Source organism: Colletes latitarsis, chromosome 2, assembly GCF_051014445.1.
Source record: "Colletes latitarsis isolate SP2378_abdomen chromosome 2, iyColLati1, whole genome shotgun sequence".
Taxonomy (NCBI): Eukaryota; Metazoa; Arthropoda; class Insecta; order Hymenoptera; family Colletidae; genus Colletes; species Colletes latitarsis.
Genome location: NC_135135.1, coordinates 27580220 through 27590229, shown reverse-complemented (window position 1 = coordinate 27590229; position 10010 = coordinate 27580220). Strand labels below are relative to the sequence as shown.

General features: G+C 37.3%; 3 protein-coding genes across 7 annotated transcripts; 1 reads left to right on the top strand and 2 right to left on the bottom strand.

Annotated features, from left to right (window-relative positions):
• Positions 1–118: 118 nt before the first annotated feature.
• Positions 119–1457, bottom strand: LOC143349021 (phospholipase A2-like). Its single transcript, XM_076779863.1, has 4 exons — positions 1172–1457; positions 806–965; positions 322–474; positions 119–241 (listed from the first exon to the last, which is right to left on the bottom strand). Exons 1-4 carry the CDS (start codon positions 1455–1457, stop codon positions 154–156), a joined length of 687 nt encoding a protein of 228 aa, XP_076635978.1. The 3' UTR covers positions 119–153.
• A 1201-nt stretch (positions 1458–2658) lies between these two features.
• Positions 2659–9953, bottom strand: Def8 (differentially expressed in FDCP 8 homolog). Of its 4 annotated transcripts, XM_076774263.1 has the most exons (9): positions 9841–9953; positions 5061–5253; positions 4613–4875; positions 4250–4541; positions 3995–4165; positions 3773–3826; positions 3422–3663; positions 3120–3355; positions 2659–3035 (listed from the first exon to the last, which is right to left on the bottom strand). In XM_076774263.1, the coding sequence occupies exons 3-9, from the start codon at positions 4811–4813 to the stop codon at positions 2789–2791; spliced, it is 1443 nt and encodes a 480-aa protein (XP_076630378.1). In that variant the 5' UTR covers positions 4814–4875; positions 5061–5253; positions 9841–9953; the 3' UTR covers positions 2659–2788. The 4 variants fall into 4 exon arrangements, with proteins under 4 accessions (XP_076630378.1, XP_076630368.1, XP_076630386.1 ...); XM_076774253.1 differs by lacking the exon at positions 9841–9953 and having other exon boundaries at positions 5061–5284; XM_076774271.1 differs by lacking the exon at positions 9841–9953 and having other exon boundaries at positions 4613–4836; positions 5061–5284.
• LOC143346275 (gastrulation defective protein 1 homolog) lies at positions 5259–7850 on the top strand. Of its 2 annotated transcripts, none has more exons than XM_076774241.1 (3): positions 5259–5276; positions 5439–5606; positions 5695–7850. In XM_076774241.1, exon 3 carries the CDS (start codon positions 5708–5710, stop codon positions 7685–7687), a length of 1980 nt encoding a protein of 659 aa, XP_076630356.1. In that variant the 5' UTR covers positions 5259–5276; positions 5439–5606; positions 5695–5707; the 3' UTR covers positions 7688–7850. The 2 variants fall into 2 exon arrangements, with proteins under 2 accessions (XP_076630356.1, XP_076630347.1); XM_076774232.1 differs by lacking the exon at positions 5259–5276 and adding an exon at positions 5331–5377.
• Positions 9954–10010: the final 57 nt, after the last annotated feature.

Genomic DNA, 10010 nt, shown 5'->3' with positions numbered 1-10010 from the left:
TATTAATAGTTCAATTAACAACTTTATAATAACGCTATTATAGATTGATTATACATATTCATGCATACATTCCTTAAGAGAATTCCTCTTGCTTGTACTTCTCCTACGGTACTCTATACATGAGTTTATTTAAACGATTAAATAATTAAAAATCTATATTATATGATATATCAATAAAGTCTGGATTATCAATCCACTCTCGTAGTTGTATTCCTCGCACTTGTCGTCTATGAGTCGGAGTCTGAAATTCAATTTGAACGATTGCAATAAGAAAATTGTCACTTATCAAAAATTATTAACGATCGTTAGAAAATATATTACTCTGCTTTTGTTTTGCAATTCTTGATGGGATAGGATTCCTTGAAGCACTGTGGCCTCAAAATGTTGAAGTATGTGAATCCGATATCCTTAGCTATAGGGGATTCGGCTTCCTTCAAGCAATGGTAGAAATGTTCGTTGCAATCACAATGCGATCTATCACACAGTGATATACATTGTTAACATATACATTGTTTCCATTCCATCGATAGCGATGAAAACTGAAAGACTCGTTGTTTTTGTTGTGCACCATGTGTACATTATCATTGCATACTCTAACTAAATATTTATATATCTAATATTTATATAATAGTCATAGACGTTTACGTAAGATTTTCCAGTACTAATGATAGCAAAATTGCGACACATTGCATTTATCATTTATCGCATACTTTAAACGCTAAATAATTATTTATTCGCGATAAAAACAGAGTCATTCAGATAGTAACTGCATAGTGTATCATTTCAAAATACTTTTTTCAATTACCTCGTAAAAATACCAATATTTAGAAGTCCGTCTTTTTCTTGGTGCCCTGAAATCGACGATGGACACTTATCATGAGCCTTGCAACAGAAATCCGTTTTTTCAAATAATCTTACGTCCTCACTGTTCGTCAATATATCACCATCGCTGCACCAATACATTCCTGCAATTAAAAATACGGCTAATTATTGAATCGCGATAACATCTATGCAATTCCGACCTACAAGAGCAATTTAATATTCGTTTTATCGCTCTTTTGTGATCACACCTGACAGTTCAATGTGCCATTCAAGATGAAAACGTACGAAGCAGATGAATAGAACTTAAGAATTTCTTGAATGGTTAATCAGAGTAAACGTATTGCAATACCTGGGAATATATATTTGATTTTATCTTTGAATGGATTCAGAATATTGGCAATCGTTGTATTCCCTCTCTCTATAATATCATCCAAGAAAGATCCAAACCTTGGAGCTTCACTAGACGTCATTTCTTCTGTGATCGTGTCTTCATTTCTCAGGACTAACATGACTGATTTCTCCATCATACTGACATAACATTCCTTCGGCTCCTTAAAATCGGAATTTTCACACTTGGCGAATTCGAGGGCCAAAAGAACCGTGGCGAACACCAGAAACTTGCGTATCCAAAACATTTTTCAAATCGTTCTAAAAAAATTATTTTCGGTTACGGGGATCAATTACAATCATTTTTGGTCAATAGACATACCCCCGAAATTCTACCCACTTTCTAGAAAAAAATTCGAGAAGGTGTGAAATTTTTCGACGGAAAAAAAAATTTCAAATCGTTCTGGAAAAATTATTTTCGGTTGTGGGGGTCAATTACAATTATTTTTGGTGAATAGACATATCCCCGAAATCTTGCACATTTTCGAGAAAAAAATTCAGCACGGTCGGAACTATGAACGTTAATAACTTTTTAACGAAGCCTCCATCAACAAATTGGTATTCTTGATTTTCGTCTTATTTTGGCCTCTAGAATCTCCCATTAAAATTTTTCCCAGGGGTGGCCAAACACCCTGTATAAATATAGATATAAATTTCACTCTAAGTAATTGAATTGCTATTCGAATCTATTAATATACAACAAATCCATAAATAATATACAACCAAACCATAAATAAAATTAAAATGACCAAATGCCTTTAACTTCGTCGCGATACTGATGGAACGTTGAACGACACTACGACTGTTCCTTCCACTGCCATCCCGCAATGTTTTATTCCTTGAACCGACCTTATGCGAGGGGAACCGGGTATTAATTACTATAGTTCGACACCTGTGTAGTGGTCATTTCATCCCTGATACAACGTTAATTAAATTATTCGAAGAATCTGCCCGTGAATCGCAACAAAAAGCCCACTATCTTGAATGAATAGGTATTATCGAACATCTACTTTTTATCGTTTATGCTATATCAATATTAGTAATCTTTGCGCGTTACGAAATCGTTTGACATTCTTCAAAGTCTTCGACTATGATAGGTAAAGAAACTTTATGGGATTACGCCATTCCTTTTTCGAATACCATTATGTTTCATGGCCTAATGACAAGCCTCAAGCGATATGTTCGATCATTCTCCGATTGCGCCACTATTTTCGATGCAACCTGTACATAAAATTTTATTTTTGGCACCTGCAAAGGTGTAATCAGGGAGGTCGAGTCGCGCTTTCCCCCACTCCTCAATATCCCTTGCGCCAAACAGTGTCGAATGACTTAACGAGTTCCCCCATTCAGATTCGAGCAATCAGTCGCAATCGTCAGATTAGAGTCACTTTGAGTGATATAGGCGAAGCGCAATAAATACAAAATTACACAATATAGTATGAATTTCCGTTTAACTTTATTTTACAAAAGGGACGCACACAATGTAATATACACAAATCGGTATGATCAAGCACGAGGGGCACAAGGGCGCTCAGAGATCCGGGAAATAAATGTACACAATACGAAAAATGCACAGAGTTTATGTTTCGTCGTTAGGGGATTCACTCGTAGTCAATCCGTCCTCCGTAATATAATCGTCTGTGTCCGGATTTCGTTGATCCTGCATGGTGCGTCGCTTTTGGAATCTCATGCATCGCGGGCAACAGTGGTTTCGTTTGGACCAGCACGCACGGTGATAAACAGCCGCGCATTGATGACAAGATACAGAACTTGCGTCCCACGGGTATATAATTTCATCGTTGCCGCACAATTCGCACAAGTGACCCCTGCAAACGTAATCAAAATTCAACGAGGCTCCCACCTTGTTCTCATTTCCTTTTTCTTGTCAACTATTCGCGTTTAAGGTTTACCTAGCTTTGCATAGTTGACACTGTTCCGTGATATGGGCGTGCATAGTGTCATACACGGTACGAATTTCTTCCTGAAGAGTTCCGTTGTTCAGATCGACGATATCTTTGATGGAGTAGTTCCCCGAGTTCTCGATCATATGAGTACGCATACCAATTTTCCATGGTAGTCCTTGGCTACTCGCTTCCGGGCACAGAACTAAATAGTGTTTCATCATCTGCATTTCTTCGCGCATCCTCTATTCATAATTAACTTTGAGCGTGTAACTTAATTTTTTCGAACGTGAAAACGCAATATATCTCACCTTTACGAAAGACAAGTCTGGTATTAAAGTGAATAATTTTGGATTTAATTCTTCTAAGGGTAAAACGGAACGCTCCTCCAGAAGGCTTAAAAGTTGCGCCGCGACTCGGGACACGAGTCGCGGTTCCATGTCCCAGTTTCTAATTACTCTTGCAGGAATTACCATTGCTGTGTTCCAATGGCATCTTTGACAGTAATATAATCCGCTGTAGTCACAAAGTCGCGGCTCGATCCACGGTGGATCTGTATTTGTAAATTATACGTTGAATCGATAGAAATAGAAACGTAGGGAGTTAGTTCTTAATTTCATTAACATGTTTTTAAAATTTTGTTTCTTTCTCACGTATGTTACCTGTATTCTTGAAAGAACTGCCGAAACAAGATAATGATAATCCTTTTGAGAGAGCTTGTAATGCAAATGCAGTTTAATCGTGTGATAAGAAATATCTTTTTTACATGAAAAAACTAACAAGTTGATCATTACCAAATAACAAGAGTGCATTAATAGTGTGCCCAATGTTATGTTCATGGAAATTTCAGCACGAGGGACTTGTTTCAATTTGATCATACTTACTGAATGTTATTTGCACTTTACATTCAGCACACCTATAACCCTGATTCGACAGGCCCTGTTCTGGACAAATGTCTTTTGTGTAAGTGTAACCACCCGCTTCGCTCGCGATTACATGGACACACACTCTGCGTATGTTGTTTAAACATTTCCAATGGCAACAGAATTTGCAATCTGTGAAAATACAATTCAAACGTTACAATGATCCATACAAAAGAATAAGGAGCTTGAAGAACACATCTCAAATTGTAATCTTACCACTACACATATACCATGACTGAAGCATAGTCCAAATGGCTCCGCTACAATGATCGCAATACACAGGTCTGGACGTAGTTATAAAATATTTTTGCGGTATCAAGTGGTGCCCTAAAATCACTTGTGTTTCAAGTAAATGTTTCTCTGAAGTTTCTCTCAACTCTTGCACTCTCAAACGTAATTCAATTAGACGTCTAACTAGCCACTTTCGTTCGTCAGAACATTCTGTACTTTCTAATACCATTTGCTTACATTTCTCTACCATTTCCTTAAGATCTTCTTCGGTTGTAGCCTGAAATAACACATTAAATATAAGTAACAAACAATTGTATAAAAGAAAATGCTTAAAAATTCATTTGGTACCTTGGATAATGAAAGTACATTTTCCACTGATTTTAAACTAAAGGGTATCATGATTTTACTGTCTGAACTATCATCAGCTTCCCCTACTAGATAATCAGGTGACGAAGAAGGTGTTGATGACATTGTTTCACAACTAGTTTGCGTCCTTGGTTCATAACTGCAGTTGTGTGTTCCATTTATATTACTTTTGCAGTCTACCATTTCTCATCTGGAGTTTATTGGACCTATGTTTATCGATCGTTATGAAATATCTTTTTACGCTCCTTGAACAAAATACATTTAAAATTCCCAATCGTATATAGGTATATAGGTATGTACATGGTTATGAGTAAGGAACAATTTATTGCGATTGATTTCAAATTACTGAACTATTGACGATCATTGTACACGTACATATTATATTTTCCATAAAGTAACATTTTCTAAATACGTTATTGCGAGTACGTACCTGTTTAAATCTATGAAATATTTGATGAAAATAAGAGCAGAATATTCATTTTCTTTCCCTTTAGACTAATGCGTAACGACACACTGATGCACGCATATTCACAACTATTTTACGTTAAATACGACGTAATGTTCCAACGAATTTTCGATTCTTTTAACGCAGCAATGTAGCAAATTTCGTTTTTACAGACTTCCTAAACAAAAAAAATAATTGTAAGTATAGTAAATACTTGTAAGTAGGTCTTTAATGATAAAGTTGGGAGCCACTGGCGTCTGTCACGCAAGTGTCAGATGCGTGTTGATTATTTCCATTTAATCGTGCGTTCTTGTTTACTTCTGAACGCTTATCGAGATTAATGTAAACGTTACTTTGTTTCAGAAAAAACTAGTTTTACAATACATCTGAGAATGTGAAAAGAAATAATCGTGTCGAATGATTCATGTACATATTGATTTTCCCATACGAACAGTATGAACGAAGTATTATAACCTTAAAACGTGTTGGAGTTTCAATACTTGATTTACGTTATTTATCCCAAAGCTTTAGGTAACGAATGTTCCAAATAGAAACGATATCTTGAAATTTGATCGAAGAAAACCATTCCATTTAATAGTTCATAATTAAAATATTGCAGGTAATCTACAATCATGAATACGAAAAAGGTCATAACTTTCGGGAAAATTAGTAAGGATTTGAAGCGGGAACAGTCCCAAAATGCGGAACCCGTTAATTCTGGATTCGGCACATTTGGTAAAAAATTGCCAGAGACAAATGTAACGAAGATGAACGAGATTAAACCGGAGGACGAAGAGGAGACTCAAAACTTAAAAGACATTATGGGTATAACAGGCTTTGGGAAAAAGGCCAAAGCTTTTGACGTGCAGGAGATGTTGGAGAATATCACGAAAACTATTAATAGTAATAAAGCCATTGCTGTTGGAAAAGATACAAAAGCTTTGGAAGTAATCGACAATCTTTTGGAAGAGGATGCTGAAAGTATCGATGATAACAGTAACCAGAATAATGACGAAGACGAAGATTTCATCGGACCTCCAATACCTTCTGACATTGAAAATACAGTAGATACAAAAAGATCCTCACAGTCTAAAGATAACGAAGACGATAGCGACGAGGACGACGAAGAATCTGACACTGACGAAACAGAACTGAAAGATAAAATTCCATGCAGCCACGAAGTTACAATGACTCATGGGACAAAGGCGGTAACCGCCATTGCGGCCGATCCGTCCGGAGCAAGATTGGCTTCAGGTTCTATCGATTACGATGTTTGTTTCTGGGACTTTGCTGGCATGGATTCCTCTATGAGAAGCTTCAGAACTTTACAACCGTGCGAGAACCATCCTATTAAATGTTTACAATACTCGATGACTGGTGATGTCATATTGGTAATATCGGGCTCGGCGCAAGCAAAGGTTTTAGATCGAGATGGTTTTGAAAAATGCGAAACTGTAAAAGGTGATCAATACATAACAGACATGGCGCGTACGAAAGGCCACACCGCAGGTTTAAATAGCGGCTGTTGGCATCCGTTTACGAAGGAGGAGTACCTCACATGTTCGCAAGACAGCACATGCAGAATATGGATTTTGTATAGACCGCGCGCTCATAAACATTTAATAAAGTGCAGAGCACAAAACGGCGTTAAAACTATACCGACTACTTGCGGTTATAGTCGAGAAGGTAACGTAGTCGCTTGTGGTTGTATAGACGGTTCTATACAGATGTGGGATCATAGAAAAAACTTTGTTAATCCATCCTTAATTCAAAGAAATGCGCACGCTCAAGGCGCTGAAATATCAAGTTTGAGCTTTTCTTATCTTGGGCAAATGCTTGCAACTAGGAGTTGTGACGATACGCTGAAACTTTGGGATTTAAGATCGTTCAAATCGCCGATCTTCGAGGCCAAAAATTTGTATTCCCGATACGACACGACCGATTGTATGTTTAACCCGGACGACACGGTTCTTATCACGGGAGAGTCGTTAAATAAAGGTCAAACCACTGGTAGAGTTTTATTTTACGATACAAAAACATTTGATGTAGTTAACGAAATAAGCGTAACAAATTCACACGTTATAAAAACATTATGGCACCCAAAATTGAATCAGATATTCGTTGGTTGCGGGAATGGTATTGTTAAAGTTTACTACGACTCAAAGAAGAGTCTGCGAGGCGCGAAATTATGCGTCGTGAAGTCGCATCTTAAACAGAAGCACATTGAGGTGATGTCAACCCAACAGATAATAACACCTCATGCACTTCCATTGTTCAGACAAGATAGGCCTAAATCAGTTCGTAAACAAATGGAAAAAGATCGTCTGGATCCCGTTAAGTCAAGAAGGCCAGACTTACCAATTACTTCTGGACAAGGTGGAAGAGTTGCTTCTTCCGGAGGAACGCTCAGTTCTTACGTAATACGAAACTTAGGATTAAGTAAGAGAATAGAAGATGACCAAGATCCTAGAGAGGCTATTTTGAAATTTGCAAAGGTAGCGGAAGAAAATCCGTATTGGATTGCTCCAGCATATAAAAAAACACAACCACAGACAATTTTCCAAACGGATGATCCGGATGGAGCACCAAACGCAAAGAAACAAAAAACGTAAACAGTATGTATTATGTTACATAAACTCTTACGTTTTTGTCTGACCTGTAACAGAAACTTTTTTATGTATATAAAATATAAACGCGTACGAGAAAATAGAATTAATTAATAGTTATTGTACCAAAAAGAAAGTAAAGGTTTCGTTGAAAGAAGAAAAGGTTTAATGCAAACTGTAATAGGTTTCCAACAACTTCGTAGGAACTCTGAATAAAAATTACTTCCGTTAGTGTCATTTTGTTGCCAAATGATATTTTTTATTTCCCGCGTTCGATGGTTCGTCAAGAATCTGTTTAGATTATGGATCATAAAATTCTTTAGCCAGTTAACCACTGTTGTAAATACAAATTCTAATGCTCTCCCAAAAAATTTTAAATCATCCCCAAAAAATTATTTTTGATTGCGGGGGTAAATTACAATCATTTTTGGTGAATAGACATACCCCCGAAATCCTATCCACTTTCGAGAAAAAAATTGTGGAAGGTGGACAAATTTTTCGACGAAATTGAAAAGTTTCAAATCGTTCTGGAAAAATTATTTTCGGATGTGGGGGTCAATTACAATCATTTTTGGTCATTACGCATACCTCCGAAATCCTACGCACTTTCGAGAAAAAAATTCCTTACCGAAAATCTAATTTGGCGCCTAAATTTTTCGACGAAAAACAAAAATTTCAAATCGTTCTGGAAAAATTATTTTCGGTTGCGGGGGTCGATTACAATCATTTTTGGTCATTATGCATACCCCCGAAATCCTACGTACTTTCGAGAAAAAAATTCCTTACCGAAAATCTAATTTGGCGCCTAAATTTTTCGACGAAAAACAAAAATTTCAAATCATTCTGGAAAAATTATTTTCGGTTGCGGGGGTCGATTACAATCATTTTTGGTGGATAGATCTACCCATGAAATCCTACCCAGTTTCTAGAAAAAAATTCGAAAAGATGGACAAATTTTTCGACGAAATTGAAAAGTTTCAAATCGTTCTGGAAAAATTATTTTCGTTTGCGGTGGTCAATTACAATCATTTTTGGTGAATAGACATAACCTCGAAATCCTACGCACTTTCGAGAAAAAAATTCTTTTGTTCCGACTAGAAGACGACTTCCACGCTCGTAGCGTTTGGAATTAATATTAGATATCCAAAGCTCTATCGGCTTTAGAGATCATTTTATTTGTTGTAACCATCAAGGAGAATATTCTATTGTGTGTTTAGTTCCTGCCCAAAAGTCAGATACATATCTGGTACCTTTGTCATATTCTGTGTGATCCAGATTTTGATACCATTATTATTGTTGAAATTTTATTCTATTCGGTGTCGATAACTTTAAGTGTGAGATCAAAACGTTAATGGGGATTTAGAACCCTGGGATCGTGTGTCAGCAAGTTTCACAGAATTTCCAGTCTATCTCATACCTCAGTCTGTGATGAAACTAACAATTTTTTCAAAGTTACTGCTATCCTAGCACTTTGTTAAAGTTTGCAAAGATCAATATTTTCTTAGACCTCTTATATTCTAAGAAATAATGCTCAAACAAGACTTGGAAACTAAATATCTCTGTCTTTGACTCATAATTTAGGATCGCTCGAAGGGAGTGGGAAAAAAGTGTGGAAGAAAAGAAAGCCGTTCGTGTTATATGAAATATACGGAAATAGGGAATAATATAACGCCATTAAAGAGTTAGAGAACGAGCAAGGTACGAGGGAAATCAAATTGAAAAGTCAACATTGCAAAAATGGTGGGTCATTCTTTCGAAATTGAATAACACCCGTTGGAACTCCGTTGCCAAGCAACCCTCCGTAAACAGCCACCGCGGTTGCTGCTGGCGAACGATGGCGACGGGACGACTGCCGCCAGATTCGCTCGTTCCAAAATCTGATTGGCTCGTTCTCCTTACCGCGCATAAATGGAATCGATATAGCGATACTAATTTCCCCGTACGACGTTACATTAAACCGTAGTCCCAAAAGAAGGTCTTTTCGTTCGCGCGGATCGTCGAGCTTACACTTTAAAGTTTGAGGTTAGAAAACACGAGCAGACGACACTCCCGTGTTGGACAGGAAACGATCCCAATCGCTCGGTACTATCGTGCTGTATCTTCTGCGTGTCGCGAACACGAGTAACGTTAACGGTCGGTATACAATTTGTACGACTTACTGTTCGATGTCGTTCGTATGTCGACCTTTACGATTTTGCTAAGATCGCTTGCAATTGAGATTTTGCAATTTCTAACCAACAACGACACGTTTAGGTTCGATGCTTCGATCAAACGATAACGTAGTGTTTTCAGAGGGTATGCCCCGGTGTTGTGACGACGACGATGATGT